Here is a 19,349-nt window from a genome sequence, read left to right on the forward strand (position 1 = left end):
AGTGGCTGATCAATTGATACCTGTTTACCCAGATGTTCCCTACAGAGTTTCTATTTTGGAAATTTTTGGTATTTCTCTGTATTTGAGGATATAGGTCCTCAAAGGGATTAAAAAACCAGAGAGACACCAGAACCATGTCTTCAGCAGTGCTCCCACAGTTCATGCGTTTTGCTGTTTCAGGGGTGGCAGAAAGGTCTAGTGCCTTTTATACAGTCCGTGTCTGACAGGAAGTGCATCTGAACTCGCTCCCCCACGTGCTGTCCCACAAGGAAAGAACTGCTTAATTTTAGCCTTCTTTCCAGCCAGTGACACTGTCAGGACCTCACTGTTTGCCATTTCCTCAGTTTCCACCTTCTGAATGAGGGCTCCTGTGCAGTACTGGGCCCCTGGGGTAAATGCTAGGTGTATCCTCAATATAATAATCTCAGAAGGGTCCCTATGTGAACAAAAGGGGCTCTTCCCCTTAGCGTAAAGGAGGGCCACCTCTGTAGGAGGCTGTTATGGGCAGCTGGAGGCAGCCCAGGGCCTCATCAGGGCTGTGCCACAGGGCTCTCCTCACTTCTGCCATTTTATGCCTGGCTGCCCCCACCTGCAGCCATGGGAGTGCCTGTGTTTGTCAATGCAGAGTTGTCCACAGGCACCACTTGGGCTCTGTCAGCACCCCTGCTTGGCCTGTTTGCTTTACAGGGACCTCTGCCTGCTGAAGTCACCCTTTTGCACTGGCCAGCTGATGATCAGCACTGGCATATGATTTACAGTGGGCCTGGTGGGTTGGCTTAAGGAAGCTCCACCTGGGCAGTGGGGAAGCTTGGGTGCTGGGTTTAGGGTGGGGTGAGATGCTGGAGGCTGAGGGGAGAAGATGCCATCTGTCCTGCAGTGAAGCCTGGAGAAGGTAACAGTGAGCAGTTTAAAAATCTACTCTTCCCTTTTTGGCTTCATAAGCTCAGACAAAGGGATTTGTGTGAAGTTACTTGCACATGACTTCACATGAGTCAAGAGCTTGGACAGAAAAAAAACCCCACGATGAGCATTCCCAAGCTTTTAAAAATATCACACCCACTTGTGTGGTGTGGCACAAAGATAGATTTAAGCAGTTTTTCATATTCCCTATGAGAAATGACCATCAAACCTTAGCAAGAAAGCAGAGAAAGTGGGGGTGTGTTTGTCTGCAGGCAGCAAAAATAGAATGACATTTTTGCAAACTATTTTTCCAGTCTGCCAAGAGTGATTTCTGTACAGATAAGAAATCTGCCAGCCCATAGATCTCTGCAGATTATGATCAGCTAGTTTTAATTTCTCTCAATAGCTGATCATGGGTAATACGTGATCCACCTTATTTTTAGACATTGAGCTCTATGGCTGCAGAAGCATTTGTGTTGCTCAACATCAGTTCAGGGAGAAGGAATGAGATCAACTTGGTGTTTCTTTAAGAGTCAGCTTACCAACTGAGAAAAACTGCAACAGATATGTTCATTGGAGATTTATGCCCACTTTCTATTGCGTGGGCTAAAATGATAATAGCCTTTAATCTAAGTTTCCTATAAGAACCTCTAAGGGCCAGTGACAACTTTGTGAGTATTAAAAATTATTTCAAGCCTGTGCTACCTGAATACTTCAGGCAGGGACTATTAGGTGACTACTGAGAGCAAAATGTGGGCAGATTTTGGAATGGAAAACTCGGACAGAATAGAATAGGAATAGGAATCTCCTTCTGATTCCAGAGTGGCTGGCTGACTTCCATGGTGGACTGCTCCTGGGGCAAGATATGGATGGGCTCAAAGAAGTCAGATACCACGTATCAATAATGAGGAGAAAAAAAACAATGGTCAGAATCAGTCTTGCCCAATCCCTCCCCCACTTCCTTGCTTCTTCTTCTTATGTTGGTTTTCATGATTAGATGCAGGCATGAAGCTGGTAAATGACTTCTAGCTACAAAGGCTGACAGGCTAAGCTCCATGGAAATCAGTGACAAAACTCACACTGATTTCAGAAGAACCAGAACTTCATCTGCAGTCTGAAAGGCAGATCACATATCATGAATATTATACTGCTTTTGCAAGAGTATGAGATGAGCAGAACTGTCATTTTGGCACTGTTTGACACAAGATTATTTTGGAGCTACTCAACTACTCCATTCAATTCAATATACAGGATGGCTGTAAATCAGCTGCAATTACTTACTCTCTAGTTCCCTCTAATAGTATGAGCATGTGGGTCTCATACTCAAAGTAGACTACATATAGACAGGAAGAATCAGGCAAGGATGCTAGTAAACAGACATCTCAAGACCTTACTAAAGCCTCAACAAGTGAAATGCAGTTTCAAAAACAACCTTTATTCTGCTTGAAGACTTATTACAATTTTTAAAGCAACTGAAAAACAAGACACAGCTCCATCAACTCTATAGCTTGAACAAAATTTCAAGGAGGCATGTTTTCATTGTTGCCTTGTAAAGGCAATTTACAACCCACTTTACCCTCCACCTCCTCAAAGACCATTTTAAAACAAAGTAATCTTAATGTTTTAAAGACATTTAACAGAACAGAGCTTTATTTTTAAAAACAAGAATAAAAAAAAATTAGCAGCATCTTGGGCAGCTAATGCAATCTCATTAGGACAAGTGCAATGTAATGTTACTAACTCCCAGTCCAATTCAGTCTTCAACTGAAGGAAATAAAACATGATTCTACATAAAATGTTGTGTTTTGGAACCTTGTCCCATGAGAGGCATTGTGCTTTTTGAGCTGCCCATTTCTAAAGTGACCCTGAAAGAAAATAATATCAGGACTCACTTTTCCAACTTAATACCATGCATAGCAGAAGCACTGTGTGAAAATCAGCAGAAGTTTTCCCCATTAGAAGCATCTGAATGTTTTCCCAAGCATTATTATTTAATTGCCAATTACAAGACAAAGCCATTTCTTCACTACAGAACAGTTGACACCAAATAGAAAATTTGAAGATTTGGTTTTACAGATTGCTTGACAAGATTTCTTAGATAACTGAACCATACAGACAAGCTTTTTTTTTTTTTTTTTTTTTTTTTTTTTTTTTTTTTTTTAAGAAAATATTCAACAACACAGAAACTCAGTTTTCTAACTGTATTTGGAAACATGCTGCACCCACAAAGGTCTAGTGTGCATATGTATGTGTCTTTAAAGAAAGTTAATGATATCACTTACTGAATTCAGCAAAATGATCATGTTTGGTGAAAATGCACCTATACTGGGATCTATTCATAAATAATCACAGCAAGTGTGCACGCATATGCACAGATATACATCCCCAAACCTGCAAATTCAAGTTTTAACTTAAGGAAGTCAGAAACTCCTAATTTTGCTTGTGGGTTTTGGTTCTCTGTGTTATGTCTCAAGACTTCCAAAGGCCTTGTGAAAGTGCTGCTGCAGTGCAGCATAACTCAGGGATTTAAAATAAAAAATTCCCCAAACAAAACCGAAAAAAAAACCCCAAACAAATCCCACCCTTGAATTATATTAGATGGAAAAACCACATATCAATAGAAATACAGAAAAGCACCATGTTTCTTCAGTTACATCCACGTGCTTTTTTTCTGTATATATTAGTCTGTTTGAGATTAAATAAAAACTGGAGTGAACAGTAAGGTACATTAAGTACAAAAAACTCTGCAGTGAATAGTGCCTTTGGCAGGACTTAGCTCTGTGCATTAAGAAGCGAGTGAAATGCAGAGGCCACACAATACGTAAGTACCAAAGAAAACCCACTCATGCCAATTTGAGGGCGTAAGTGATCCTTGCAAATTGCACAGACCCTGTGTAGGCAGAATATCCCCATAAGAAGTACTAAGCACTCAGCCTCACAGCATAGTGCTTATTTCTCATTGTTGCTTGTGCAAGAAAAGCAAGTGCCAAATTTGCACACGCAGAGATTTTTTTTTTTTTCTCTGCTACAACTACAGATGAAGAGAAGTTGTAGAGCACAACAGGAATAAATCACATTCCCTATTGGGCTGGGTGTGCTCAGTATATGGCCCACTGACATAGCAGAGGTTTTCTTAATATGAAGAAAATTAGATTCAAATGCCTTAAGTACGACAAAAATTCTTGACAAATGCTACGTGAAACATCAATTCAGATTACATAGATTTTGCTTATAGAGAAAAAAATACAATTTTACTCTTAAAATATTTAACATTCAAAATTAATATATGTCCAAAGAATATCCTGGATTGCTACAAGTGTTAAATTGTTGTATACCGAACTAATTTGTAACTTCAAGCCCAGTAGCGTAACTGGCATGCTAGAGTAATTGTTGGTGCTTTTCATAGTAAAAACCAGTTATTACTAAGCCAAATTTACATGGTCCTACAGGCCTGAAAAGAATATGGAATGAGGAAAGGAAGGGATGAAGACTAAACTTCTATTCAGAAAAAATACTCAGAATAATTTTCTAAGTGGTGACTACCCTGAAACATTAATGTTGGTTGAATCTTGTTTCCTGATATTTTCTAGTAATATATAGGAAAGCAAAGACAGCCAACAAAAACATAAAAAAAAAGGAAGCTGAAAATCAAAATAAAATCAAAAGCCTTACAGACTCAGAAATGAAGGAATAATGTAAAAATGAAAAGATAATATAAAAACTACTGGAGACTGGCAAATTTATTCTTATTATTTCCAACAGTTTAGTTGAATTAAAACACATGTATCTCTAAACCAGAGCTATTATGAGACAACTCCATGGGGTTTAACTCTTCTGATTGTGTGCGCAACTCTCTTTAATAGTAACGGGTCTTGACTTTGCATCTTGGGGAAAGAATAAATTCCTATGTTCACTTAGTCAAAACTCTTCCAAGATTTCTCTGAACTTCATTATTTTAACAATTTGCAATGTGTGAATTTCCTCAGTGGTCAAGACAATAAATAACCATTGCAAACCACCCAGAGTGAATTGTTCTGAATTCTTAATAAGTTTGTTTTAGTGGGATTCATGTATTTGTCTCCTTCAATTAAACCATAATTCTCTGGTGCCTGAAATTACAGAAGTGCTCACATTGATACAGTTTCAGCCTACAAACTTAATAAAATTCAAAATGTTAAATATGATAGCCTAATCATTTTCAAAATGGGTATCTTCCAGTCTTAATTACCTCTACGTTGTACCCAAACATTCTCAGTAAAGGTGGGAACTTTTTTTTTTTTTCACAATACTAATACAAGAAAAAAACCCAGGCAACAGATTACAGAAACTTCCTTCATATGAAATGAAAACACCTTTACATGCTGACAAAAATTCTACCACAGTAGGTCAAGAAGTCATTTGTTTACTATGAAGGCTGTATTAATTCTGAGATCCAAACTATCTACCCCAGTAGCCAAATTTTCTATTTTTTCTGCAATCTCTCTCAGAGAAGGGTACACAATCTTTTGTCTTCCAAATACAAAGACAATCATGATAGAAGTTTAAAATGCTTCAAAAATCAAACATAGTGTGGTACCGTATTTTAAAGATATCTCTGAAACAATATTGTTGGACTCAATGATATTTTGTAATGTTCATATATTTTGTATTGACTAAAGCAGCTTTGAAGCTTATCAGGCACTGCCCAACAAAATATTTAGTCGAAAAAAAAAATTATGAACTTTTTAAACTTTGAGCTAGTAGCTCAATACTCTATACAAAGAAAATTGTAAAATATTTAATAGTTTTAATTCTGAAGCCAACTCTTGCTGGCTTCCTGTACATTTATTTAAAACAATCAAACAAACAAAAGAAAAATAAAAAAATAATCATTGGGGAAAATATTCTAGGCAAAAGAAAGAAAGAAAGAAAGAAGACGACAAGGAAACAAGAAAGAAAAACAAGCTTAACCTGTAGATATGCTTCAGAGAAGACTACAGTGTAAAGGAAATTGAGTATTGCATAGCATGGTCTAATAATTAATCTTTCAGCAAACAGAAAAGGAAAAACAGATGCAGTTTGGTATCAATAGTTTCCATCAATGATAGTTAGTCATCCAATACTATGTACATTATTACATACTGTATGCCACTGAAAGTCCTGTCTTCTTCAGTCTTAAATATATTCTTAAAAGAGGATTTTCAAACGTTTAAACAAAACACTTCCTGGCACTTTGCTATTACAATTACTTTGAACAACATACTGTAACTTAAGTCCTTTTAAAGTGTCCCTTAGAAATGAAAGTGCCATTCTGCTACATATCATTCACCAGAAACCAAAAAAATCCACAATGCTGTGTGTCTGGATTCACAGGGTGCAGCAACACTAAATCCAAGCCAGGTCATGACCAGAAAGTTCCAATAACCGAATGACAAAGACCTCTTATACCTGTGTCTGGAGAATCCAATGTTCTAGCTGGTAAAGCTTCAGAAGTGGTCGTAAACAAGCACCATGGTTAAAGGCCTCTATGTCCCTGCAGGGAGATCAGTTTCGGATTTCTCTCACGTTTTTCTTTTCTTAATTAAAAAAAAGCACTTCAGATTAGAAACATATGTTCACAGCTTAATGCTGTGATCTATTCCACTGCAGTTGTGAAGGAAAGCTCTAGTCCCATCTGAAGACAGATAGCTTTGATACTGCAGCTCAAATTCTTGAGTAAGGCTGAAAGGAGCCTTTTCTCTCCAGAGGCCTCAATGTTGCCAAATCTCTTCTTTAGAAAAAAAACCAAACAAGCCAGAATATTAAGATCTTCATCGCCTCTGCTGTGCATATACTGGGTAGGCTAGTGTGACATTGAGAGAGTCGTTGTGCTGCACGAGTGATGTGTGTTGATAATGTAGCACCAGTTCTTTGAGTGAGTTGTACAAGTTATATGGCTCTGCAAATCCATACCCAGTAGGTGTTTTGTTTATCACACAGTGCTTTACTTCTCCATCCACCCTAAAGAGGAAAAAAACCAATCAGTGTTTAGTTTGTCAGTAAAGTTAAGCTAGAAGATACAATGCTAGCCACTACCTAGAATTTCTTTCTTCTGTGGTGGAATAACGGTAAAAGCCTAGGTTTAACCCAAATTCACAGATGTTGTGTTAGCTTAGGGAAGTGGGACATAGGCAGGACTTAGCAGCTGCACAGAAGAGTGCATCCATGCTTTGGTTTCCCTTCTTTTGTGTGAGACTTATCTGTGGAAGTGGCACAGATTTGAGCTGTGTAGGAAAAGGAGCAGCAATGAGGAATGGCCTCAGGACTTGTTGGGCTGCTTCTAAGTGCAAAGGTCCAATGCGACCCATGCATAGCCAAGTGTTTATCTGCTCAAGCTAGGTGCCTCAAACGTTGGTTACATCACTCACAAATTATGGTACATACACAACAGAGCAGGCATAGCAGCCTTGTTTGCTGCTCTCTCGAACAAGGAATGTTCCATCTCGCTTTCCCCGTAACAGATTTTCAGCTTGGCTTCTATTGATATTTCCCACATTCCATGTTCTCTCATCATGATGGGGCAAGTCCTCATCATCTTCTACCATAGAGTACTGGCTGTTGAAATAGAACAAAACGTGTTTGTGATACACATAGCAGAGCAAAATCCATGAATTAATTAGTCTCTATTTCATATTACTTAGGAAAAAAAAAAGTCAGTAGGAGGCCTCCTCGGTAAAACTAGGGATGTAAACTATGTGATACTACACCCTTCAAACCACTGAATAAAAATAATATGTAAGTTTATTTTAAAAACACTCTAAATCTGAAGAAGGATATAAAAGCACTTGCTCACAAAACAGTGAGCACTTCAGCACTTCTACCATTGCTCACTGTTTTGGTAAATAACAAGCCCAACAAAATCAATACCCTCTGATTCAGCTTCATTTCCAAAGATCAGAACACTCCGTCAGCAGTGAAAAACTGTGCAACATATCAGCTACAGTTGCTGCTTGGGAAAGCTATGAGCCATTGTACAGGTAGAAGATTAATTATTTACAGGAGAGATGGCTCTGTGGAAAGAGAGTGCTCTTTCTCTCTCCTTATAGTCAGATTATGGGAAGAGCATAGAATGTAGGGCCTTCTTTACCAAAACAGCCACCAACTATAAAGCTGATTCAGAGAACCCTCTGAGCTAAAGCTCACCATGAAAGATGTCTCTGGTTCAGCTGTGTGGACACCACTTCAATTATTCTGCAGTTTCAGTGCTCCCCACTCCCCCAGCAGCCTGCACTGGTGGGTCCTGCTTCTCCTGCTCAGCTTGCAACCAGTCTGTGTTCCACTAAGGTATTTATTCACTCTGTAATAGGTTTTTAATCAGTTTTCCTTGGTGTAAGAAAATGTGACTTCTCAGTCATCCACAATTCTGTCTTTCTGAAGATTCTCAGAGTAGTCTATAGAAATCAGCAGTCTCACACAGAATTCAATTTTTCAGAAAGAAGTAGCATTCTTCTGTTTCAGATGACACTCTAGGTCCCTTATCCTGTTGTATTCCTTTGTCCTTCATGATATCCAAATGCATTGAGCAGTGGCTCTATTTTCAACCAGCACCTAAAGAAAGTGATTCCTGTTTTTCCTGCTGCTCATTATACTGATTTTTTTCTGCATTACAAGAAGAAGTCATATTCTGGAAGTTTAATTTTTCAGTAGAAAAGCACTTCCCAGACTCACTGGCAGGAAGAGTCATAGAGTGAGAGAAAAGAAAATTTTCTTTAAACAGTTTCACTTACTATTTTGATGATAGACTAAAACCATGGCTTGACATTGTTGTCTACTGTTTAAGTGATGGAAGTACTACTGGAAACAGGGGACTATGTATTCTCCATCATACCATCTTTGAGCTGTGCTAAGACTGAGTAAACATGGCTTTAAAATATGTATGCCATTTTTATCCCCTGCTTCTACTGGTGTAGACCCAGCAGAGACACACAGTTTCCAGGATAACAGTAGGAGACTCAGTAAACCAAGCCAAATTAAAATAGATGTGGACAAGGCTAGAATGTAAATCCACTAAAGAGTGTCAGTCTGCTGTTTTTGTTGTATGTTCAGCCCATCACTGTAAAAGGCACAGACAAGAAACTGTTGATACAAACATTACTCATACAACTTTGTTTTTCTATTTGTTCATTCTTCACTGCTACTATACCTTTGATATTATTTTGTAGGTTGGTTTTGTTTAAATTTGGTCTGCATTCACACCAACCAAGTGTGTTTTGTTTTTTTCCCAGGAACAAAGTGAAACATATTCATTACCCAAGCCCTTGTCATAACCTATAGTAAAATGAATTGTATGAAATGACAGAATACTATCCTGCCATTTCCAAGAAAAATTAAATAGTCCACAAAACCAGAGGAGGACCACTCTTCAGCATGTATGATTTTATCATTTTCAACAGCAGTATGATATACACATGTGAGTACCACTATACTACATAGCACCATAGTTACCAACAAGTGAAATTTGGAAAAAGCCTGCCCATGCCTAAGAGATCTTCTGAACAATTTATCCATCTGTATGGCATCTCTGTAAGACACATTATGATCTTCATTTTGCTGGTAAGAATAAAGATACAGATTACATTCCAGTGCTTTGCTATAGTAACCTGATTATACACTTCCCCGAATAATGCTGAGTAGGGGGTGAGACAGAGTCCTTTATACGACCTGCATTATGTAGGCTGCAATGTGTTAGCAGTGTGCATTGTTACTGGAGACCCAAACTTGAGATTTCCTCTGTCTGGTCCAGGAATTAAACATGCTTTACCTCACTTTTGTGTAAGATCATTTGAAATACCAGAAATATTTCAATCTTTTAATACTCACTCTTCTGCATTTTCATTTCCAAGCCATTCATTTAGCTTCTTTTGCCGAACACCTTTTTGAGTCAGCCACCTGGACAATAATTGCAAATAAAATCAATTTTTAGTCACAGAAGTTGGATAACAATTAAAAAAACCCTTAAGAAAATATTGTTTAATACATAATGATACTTACATCAAGTACTGATCTCTTGTCTTCCTCAGCTGTATGAGGTCCGGCTTAATGCTGTTCATACGCTTGTCTATCTCTCTATACTCAGCCGCCTGCTTCTTTAAATCCTCTTCTAATCTACGCCTGCTGTCCACAATTTCACTTATTCGAGACTTCAATTTTTCATAGTTGTGCATAATTCTGAATGGAATAATGTGGCAGGTTACACTCAGATGATGCCTTATTTATAGCTTTATAATCTGGTATTTAGCAATGTAGACACTTAACAGATTATTTTTCTAGATGCAGCTATACATTTTGCATGTTCACACCTACCCCATTTGAGGCTTCTTTGCTTACGACTGAACAACTTTAAACTTGCAATTTCAATTTAGTTTTAGGTAGGTCTATACTTGGAATTGTTTCTTCAAAAGCATACAATTTGAAATGCAAATACAAATACTAACCTTTGTATTTCTTTTTCATTTCCTTCCCGTTTAAACTTTTCAATGTATTCCTTACTGTATCTTTCCTGTGTCTGGCACTGCTCTTCAAATATTTTAATTGTTTCATTAAATGCTTCGATAGCTGTTCTTTTCATTTGAATTTCCTGAAAATAATTGTCATTACACTTGTTAGCAGACAGAGTGGATGATTTATTGGCTTGTATCACAGAAATACTTCAGGATATTGTAAAAGACAACTTCAGTATTCCTTTACCAGAATGCATTGTGCTTGCAGAGTCTTATAACACACAGAGAACAGGCCTGTGCAAAAGGCTACCATGATGAGGCTTTCTATGAAAAGGTTTTCCAAGAAAGAAAAAGTGCTAGATGAAGAACTAGCTCCAATCTCTGTTTTGTATATGTTAGTTTTATTTGTGATGATTAAAGCCTTGTGGCAATGCATTTTGCCTTTTGTACCAACTGATGTCCTTAGATGCACATCTAGCATTTTGAAATAAAAGTATACTGTACTGGACAGGTTTCAAGAGCTCATCTAGTCCATCCTCTTGCCCCTACATAGCTAGCTGATAGCCATGTCTTTTAAGTCATTAGTTCAAGTTGCCTGCACTTCTCCACCTTTCTTCAATTATTTTTATATTTCTTGCACATTTTAAGAAACAGTCTTGATTCGGTGTCTGTAAAACTGCATTAATTTATTGGTGCTTCAAGGCCTGGCTAATAGTTAAGTTAAAAGAAGGGCAGGGGCAGTTTTTAATTCCTGCACTGTATCTACATATCATCTACACTGCATAGACAAAACCAGACCCTTCAAAACTAGTAATAAAACACAATGCTTCCCTGCAAATGTGCCTTGAAAACCATAACTCAGCTTGATAAAGGTCAGTATGCAGAAGTGTTGGTAAATCAAGATAGTTCTGTGCTTGCTTTGGATGCAGGTGTCAGACTTGGGCACAGTGTGGGTTAGGTTATAGGCAGTGACTGTTCAAACATAAGCAAGCTATTCTACTATACTGAGCAAGCACACCATATATGTTTCCTCTCTCGGGCAGTGGTAGTGGTGGCAGAAGGGAGGAGGAAGAGGATGGAGAAAGATGGCAGTATGGATTTATAGTAGTATTTTTCTACATCTACAGAAGTATTCCACTCTCCCTTTGGTTTCAAATCTAGCTCACCTGAGATGTTCTTGTGTAGTCTTCATAGAGTCTGTCATACTCTCGACTTTTTTCTTGGAACTGGGTATTATATTCATGTAATTTCTTTCCCACTGCTTCAATGCTATCCTCTTTTACAACTTGATCCTGGAACGATAAGAAGCAGCAAAGATCTTCCATAAAGAAACAATTACATTGCTCAGATTTTCAGGATTAAAACTGTTTAAAAAATGTCTAGATAGTTACATGGTAAATGTAACTCTTCTTTTATCAATATGGAGATAAAATATACTATATGCATAATACAAAAATGAGAAATTAATGCCAAAAAGCAATTTTGTATTGAAAGTGTTCAGCATAATACTGAAAATGATAGATTTCATCACTAATGAGTGGGGTACTTATAAGTTTATCTCTTAATGATGTTTCTGCAGTATTTAAAGTTTTAATTATTTATCTGCAAACTGTGGAGTTGGTTTTAAGCAAAAATACCCATTTTTATAACCAGTTTATTTTTTCAAATATTAACAGAGCTGAAGTTCTTCATGATAAATGACTCCCCAGTGTGCAGTAATTTCTCTGTATTTAAGTGAAACACAAAGAAAATAGACCAAATTACCTGCTGGTACTTAGACACTGGATACAGTAATTTTACATCCAGTTTAGGATTATACTGGGCTAGGGATTCATTCCGGTAGTGGTTTATTAGCTCGACCACAGAGTTGAAAGTTAATGGGTCAGAAAAGCCGTATTTTCCATCTCGATGAAATATTTTGATTAATTTATTATTTCCTCCTTTCCTGCAAATAAAGTTTGTTGAAAAGTTAGGCATACTTCAAGTACTATTTCCTAAAAAACACTATTTTAAATGTAGTATTGCATTTTACTAGCAAGTATTACAGACATTAGTGTAACTAATCTTACCTTAGGGTAAGTGTGTAGTCCCCGTGCATTTTGGTTGAAGCATCTCGTACCAAAAAGGTACCATCAGCAGTGTCTCGAAGCTTCTCATTTACCTCTTCTCTAAAATGAAAGCAAAAGCAACCAATCATTTCAGCTATCTCTCACTGTGCTCTAAATTCTTCTGTTTTAAAATAAGTGGTTTTTAGAAGCCTTCTTGAATTCTATTTTAATACATACAGTTACTTAACAGCTTATTTTACATTGCTAGAGAACAACTGGGATATAAAAATGGCATATTCTATGTACTCTCACTGCTGGACAAAATTATATTCATGCAGAGGTCTTTCTGCTTGTTCATACAAGCCTGCACAATTGGAGCAGCCAGTGCTGGTCTAATGTATCTATATATAGTAGAGTTAAAAATGTTGCTAATAGCTGGCACTTGTTAGTCTGGCTTGTTAATTATTGTGCCTACTGTTGAGGTTCTGGATGAAAGACAAGAAAAAAATACTTAATTTTCTGATGTTGTCCTTTCATGCTTGCATTTCATATAGGTGTCTTAAAGTAACAGAACAGTCATTTCACATACTACATTCTAACTGTCAGTAACTTTTTAGACAGTTTGAAATAAAACCAACCATACTATGTTTGTGTTGGAAAACATCCTAAAAATGGCTCTTAGCACGAGAATTTTTCTATACTTAAGCATAATATGTAGACACAGAATAGCACAGCAAGAACATAAAGCCAAACATAAGGGATGCATGTCTTGAGTTGATTTACCTTGAGATATCTCCCCAGTACCATTCAGCATCTTGTAATGACATGTTGTTATTCATGCCGTTGTTAGTTACAGTATTAGGTTTCGGTGGCTTAGGAGGCAGTGCTACAGATGAAAAGGGAAAAAATAATTGACTATAACTCATTGAAAACCTGTCCATATATTCCTTGAAATACACATTATAACATGAATGAGAAAAAAAAAAATAGTTACAAAATAGTTTTGTACCACTAGGTCTTTAAAAGACATTAGATGAATCAAGATATTTTATTGAAAACAATTAAACAAAAAAGATGTACTGTTTGAAAAATTATGTTACTCCCACAATAATATGTTTTAAGCAAAGTGTAACACCATACTCATCTCCTCTCCCTGTGAAGAAAGCATCTGAGAAGAAAAATTTCTGAAGTTTTCTTTTACCTTCTTCCACTTTCTTCAGGTGAATTTAAATAATAAAACATGACAAATTTCTCTTTTTTTTCCCTCCTTTGTAATTATCTTAGAGTTATGTTGCTGCTTCCTTACCTAGAAGCTGAGTAATAAAAGATGCAAACCCACAGCAATACTGTATGTTTAAGAACTGGGGTTTTGTGATCGTCAACATTCTGTGCGATGAGTTGCCAAAACACCACTTTGAGAAACCCATCTGTGATCCAAATATCCCTTGTGTTAATCTCAGTATTCTACAGAATAGATTATGTTCCAAATGCCATGACCAGTTAAAAAACACATTCCCTTTTTCTCAATGTCAAGGCTGTATACGTATACCAGTAGGTGCCAGAGAAGATACTGCAGCACTCCTGACTTAGTAGCAAGGGGGACTACACTGGAATCAGGATTAAAAATCAACCCAGCTCTTTCAGTTCTCCAGTAAGTACATCACTCCTTACAGACATCCCTGTCCTATATATTATACCTAGCTACAAAAGATGATGTTTTTAAAGTTGCAATCAATATTGAGACAGCATAATAATTTTTTATGATTAAAAAAAAGATGCAGTAACAGGTATTCAATTAATCTTGATAGATTTTAAAATATTTTTCCTCAAACAGTCCAAAACAATGATTTGCCATCACTGTTTCAGGAAATAGAAGTGTTACTACAGCATCTTTTAGTCACAGTGTGAAACAGAGAGAGCAAAAATAGCAATAAAAGAAATATAAAATCTTTATGATATAATAGCAGTGTTAGAACTACATCTGACAATAAAACCAAAATACACAGGTCAATTCAGTGAAAATTCAATGAAGTAAGCAGACAGATGCTTCTATAGGTTAATATTCTAATTATCATCACCATGCACTAAACCACAATTTCATTCTGATTTATGAAAAAAAGGAAAAACTCTTTGTATCAACAACAAAGTAAAGAAATCCTACATAGTCACTAAGAATATTTCAGCAGCTATTGTAAATACCAAAATTAATTAAGTCTTCCATAATAAGGCTGCATTTTTACCTGGTGGATCCATTTCTATGTAAAACATCAAGTCTGTGCCACAATTTATATCTGTCTTAGGATATTCTATATCCAGTTCTTCCATATTCCAAACAGTATTGTACATTTGTATGAGTTGCACTGAGTAAGCTCAGATACAAGAAAAGAGTCAGGCTCTCTTTGTAATGGTGTCTTGGAATTCATTTTAAAACCTATAAGGGGCTGCACTGTAACCTATTACATCATAATCCTCAGCCAATCATGTCAAAATAATGTCACCAGACCCCTCCTGTTTCATCATTTTGTTCTACATTAATCTTAAAACAATTTCAGTTTCGGAAAGGATCTACATTTAGCAGAACAGCAATATAAACCTGGTATTACAAACAAAAGGCATGAGTGGGCTCGTCTCACCCATGTTCCCAGCTTGTTTTCCTGACTTTGCAGCATGGTACAGTCCAATCCTGGCAGGATGACAAAAGGCTGATATGCTGCAGCACGTAGCTCTTACACACACGCGCACACAACACATGCACACTCACACACAAGGCAGCTCCCTTCAGAAGTAGGTCGGTCACAACTCAGTTGCATTTTTCTGCTTGGATGCCTGAAGCTTACCATTCAAAAAGCTTTAAAAGGCTTCTAGATCTACTGTACGTATTCACAATGCAGAAAGGAAAAGAGCATGACTCTGCCTCTGTGTGTGTGTTTATCCTCACACAATCATTTTACACATATATACACAGACAAATATATCTCCACATAATGAAATATGGATTATGTTTTTAAAGTATGCAGATTCCTATTATTATTTAAATGGACACACAGGTCTGATATACCTGATATTATTACACAAAATGTGCTTACTGCAGAAATGTCTTCATCCTCTTAAAATTTTGTAATAAACCACAATTCCAATAGATTTAGATTCTGAAATCTAAACCACAAATATTGTAATCTTACATTCAGCAGACTTGCCTAAACTGTGGGAGAAAGTCAGAACTGAGCAAGATCTTTAAAAGTGATTTTGCTGAATATAATAAGCCAGTCTCTGAGGATACAAGATGTGGCTTTTCACACTCTTTCTCCACTCTGTTCTCATTAAGCTATCAGGTTAACTGTATTTAAAAGCAAGAGTCCCTTGTAAATGTCTCCTTCCTCACTTGACTTCATGTCATCAGTATCCTCCTACCATTTAGAATATTCCTTCTTAACTCCCCCTCCCCATCTCTGACTTTAACTCTCTCAGACCCCTTGCAAGAAACACGCACAGAACTAGACTATGAATTCCAGAGTGGAATGCTATGTAAAGCAATGTGAATGCTTTACACTTGCTATAATCTATGGGGGCAGAAAACCAGATACCAAAAATAACCACAACAATGAGTAGCTGTAGCAACTATCTCTGCCTACATCATAAGAAATCCTGGTGTGGCTGAAATGTGCTCTATCTCACAAATACTCATTAAAAAAATTAACACAATTTATATCCTCCCAAATATTTCACACAGATCTACCCTTCATCTGTGCTCCTCAGCAGCCTACTCCTTTTAGACAAGCATTAACATACAAGAACATGTCCAGAGTACCCACAACTACAAAAAAAATGCATGCTAGTTTGCTTTACATGTTAGCAACCTTAAAGTCATTCTGAAGTAGACTGTGCCCTCCTAGTTTAGGTAGACATACTCCAAAGATTCCTTCCATTTGCAAAAAGAAATAGGATACCTAAAATCATCCCAGACACAAGTCCAAACACAGAACCTGGAGGTTTAGCCCACCTGCTACCCAAACAGTTGGGCTGCCAAGGTAATTGTTTAAATTAAGTTATAAAGATTTCCTACAAAGGCTACATGGCTGCATTTAGGTCTTGTGTGGGATCAGTAAGATTTTTTTATTCCGTTGAATAAAGGCTTTCGGGAAAAATTACTTCTCCAGGATTTCAGTCATGGACAAATTTTGGACTGCCCACACTTGTATAAAAGGATTAATGCTCAGCTCAGACTAGCTTAGCTTAATAGGCAAAAAAAGACAGGAGGCAGACAGGCGATTCCCCATTCCCTATATAACCTGGAGAGGTATCAACGTACTTGACTTTCATTCACGTATCTTAAGACCATGAAAGCTCCACCTGGTAACCAGTTATAGTTCAATACTTCCCCAAGGTGATGAAGAAAACACACACAGACATTCAAAATCACTTACTTTGTAAATTACGCAACATAAATGCTCACCCTTGTAATACAACCTGAAAATACAATCCAATAACCTGAAAAATTAGTTGGTTTCCTCTTATAAAAATCTTGCTTAACCCCCCTGTCCCAAAACTCCTTTTACTAATGGAATGAGAAAAAAAAAAATCCAAAAACCAGATTGGTCTGCTTTATAACCAATGTTCCATAAAAATCCCTAAAAGTGCTGGAACATGCAGTGAGAAAATCCAAGTCTTTTCTCTCTTCTTAACAGCTTAAAGCTCTGTGCTGTGCAGAAGGTATCCACTTACTCTGGTTCATCATTAAAAAGTGAACCTGACTTTAGTACTGTGAAAAGAAAAAAAAACCAACCACCACCCTCCGTAGCTTGCATGTCTCAGATAAAGATCTCAGTTTCATGATTAACTTGGGCAAGTTCAAATATTTGCTGAGCCAGGGATTTCAGGTGGGGGAGGGGGTGACAGATTCAAAGTAAAAGTTGTCATCAGCTAACAAGTGGCCAATGGAGGGCTAACTTTCTCATTTTAGCTAAGTAAATGAGAAGACCATTGTAAGAGGCCTTAAAATAGTCTCTGTCATGGACTGCTGAGTGCAGTATCAAAGTTGAGAAAAGCACCATGAACAGCCAAATACAGGAAGTGGCTAACTAACACTGCAGAAAAAAAACAGAATCAAATCTTCCTTGAAAAGAGCTGCATCTCTCAGAGCAGCCCTGTGCAAGCAAAATAGCCTGCTTGCAAGCACAGCATCACCTCCTACACTCTCACACTGTTTCACAAATACAGGTGCTGCTTGAAGACCCTTAGTGTGATGCTGTAAGGCATTTTAACCATTTTCTACAAACTGAAAACCTGTCTGCATCCATGGTGTTTTTCAGTACTTCAGGATTGCTCATTTCTTGGGAAGGCTGGCAAAAAAGGGACTGTACAGTGAGGGAGCAGTTTAGGTCAAATATATTTTCCTTGCTTTAGTGTTTGGTGGAGATCAGACTTGCTAAAGGAACAGAGCAACAACTGAACAGCCTGCTCCCCCTTGCCTACAAATGTTAACTTCTCTGCCAGCTATACTTTTACAAGGAAAGAAATTTAAAGTGAAAGGAGAAGCAGACCACAAGATTTAATTCAGAGAAGGAAGAGAAGAGGATTAATATTTTCTTCCCACTTGTTGGAAACAATGAGAACTTCTAGTAGCTGTGTTCTTTGAGATCTGCTTGTGCTCCTCCTGGCAGTCAAATGATACCAGAAAGTTTTCACCTCCCAAACACTCCACCTACCGAAACCCTCTTACGCTACTAAATACCACTTGTACCTAATAATGAAACCCCCAATATCTGCAGGACATTTTTGATGTTTTACAGCTCATCGATTAGCTTCACCTATAAAAATCCCTTGCTTCTATAATTTTAGCCTTTGCCTACTTGAAAAATCATCAATCCTATACAGCATTTAAAGCAGCACAGCCATAAAGGTACAGCCTACTTCAAATAGAGATGGTAAACTGTGTTTCTGAACTAATCCAACTTCTGACAGTAACTGACTGATATGCCTCCTATTTACTGTTAAAATTACAGAAGATGTTGTTAAAATTTTCTGTTTTATAGGGCCGCGATATGGAAGCGTATTATCAAAGGAGAAAAGACAACCCAAACCTGTTTCACGGAATTGTTTATAATTTTAAAAAGCACAGGTACACACACAGAAATAAAAGATAAGGCTTTGTTCTTAAGTCCAGTTGTTGGGTTTTTTTTTATGGATTCCAGTGCCCTGTGGAAAAATGAGTTCCTAATGATCCTGCAGAGGGAGCCAAGTGTCTTGTCAAAAAAAGATACTGGCAGGCACACACCTGCATTTTCACACAACTGGTCTATCTTAACTTTTATTTAAATTTCAAAACCTTGGGCGGTACCCCAAGGTACTTATCTATAGATTTGTATTTGCAGGAAGCCACAACCTACTATTTTTTGCAGTCATACTCACAGTGTTCTTCTACCTATAAAGCACTTTTATTCTAAAAAATATATATGAAGCAGGAAGAGAAATGATCAGGTTTGACAGGCTTGCATGTGTGTGTTATACATACATACAAATGCACATACATACAAATATCAATCTGAAAAAAATTCTAGTAACATTGTACATGTTGTTTCAGTTTTACCAAATACTTTCAATTAGGTATGGAGAAACATTAAGCATAGTCCACGGTCAAAATCTAAACCAAGAATACGGCATTCCTAAATATGGTCTTTAACAACGCATTTTGCTCTTCGTTAAATCAGGTATGAAGCCTGATTTTTATTAGTTTAGAAGGGGAGCCCTCTGCTGGGTGATGTGCTGATGCGCGGTATCACTCCTGTGCAGCATCAGCTCCGCCTGGGACAGACTGACTGCCTTCAGCAGGCTCAACACTGCTGACCATCCAGGCAAATCTGAGACATGATGCAGAAAAGTCCTAACAAAGGACACTGTTCCTATATATTTGTGTCCCCGAGGCACTACTGACAGGACTGTGAGC

At 37.4% G+C, this 19,349-nt stretch overlaps 1 protein-coding gene across 2 annotated transcripts in view; it reads right to left on the bottom strand.

Annotated features, from left to right (window-relative positions):
- Positions 1–2,314: 2,314 nt before the first annotated feature.
- Positions 2,315–19,349, bottom strand: part of PIK3R1 (phosphoinositide-3-kinase regulatory subunit 1) — a 60,310-nt gene continuing 43,275 nt past the window's right edge. The window contains exons 1-10 of one of the 2 annotated variants that reach the window (XM_026865477.1): positions 14,647–14,843; positions 13,190–13,292; positions 12,428–12,526; positions 12,123–12,303; positions 11,525–11,650; positions 10,353–10,495; positions 9,910–10,086; positions 9,739–9,807; positions 7,303–7,473; positions 2,315–6,879 (exon numbers count right to left, since the gene is read on the bottom strand). In XM_026865477.1, the coding sequence (XP_026721278.1) occupies positions 6,690–6,879; positions 7,303–7,473; positions 9,739–9,807; positions 9,910–10,086; positions 10,353–10,495; positions 11,525–11,650; positions 12,123–12,303; positions 12,428–12,526; positions 13,190–13,292; positions 14,647–14,752 (1,365 nt within the window). In that variant the 5' untranslated portion in view covers positions 14,753–14,843 and the 3' untranslated portion in view covers positions 2,315–6,689. Of the gene's footprint in view, positions 6,880–7,302; positions 7,474–9,738; positions 9,808–9,909; positions 10,087–10,352; positions 10,496–11,524; positions 11,651–12,122; positions 12,304–12,427; positions 12,527–13,189; positions 13,293–14,646; positions 14,844–19,349 lie in introns of those variants that run through there. The other variant, XM_026865476.1, reaches the window with a different exon arrangement.

Source organism: Athene cunicularia (genome assembly GCF_003259725.1).
Source record: "Athene cunicularia isolate RWA chromosome Z unlocalized genomic scaffold, athCun1 chrZ_part1, whole genome shotgun sequence".
Classification (NCBI taxonomy): Eukaryota; Metazoa; Chordata; class Aves; order Strigiformes; family Strigidae; genus Athene; species Athene cunicularia.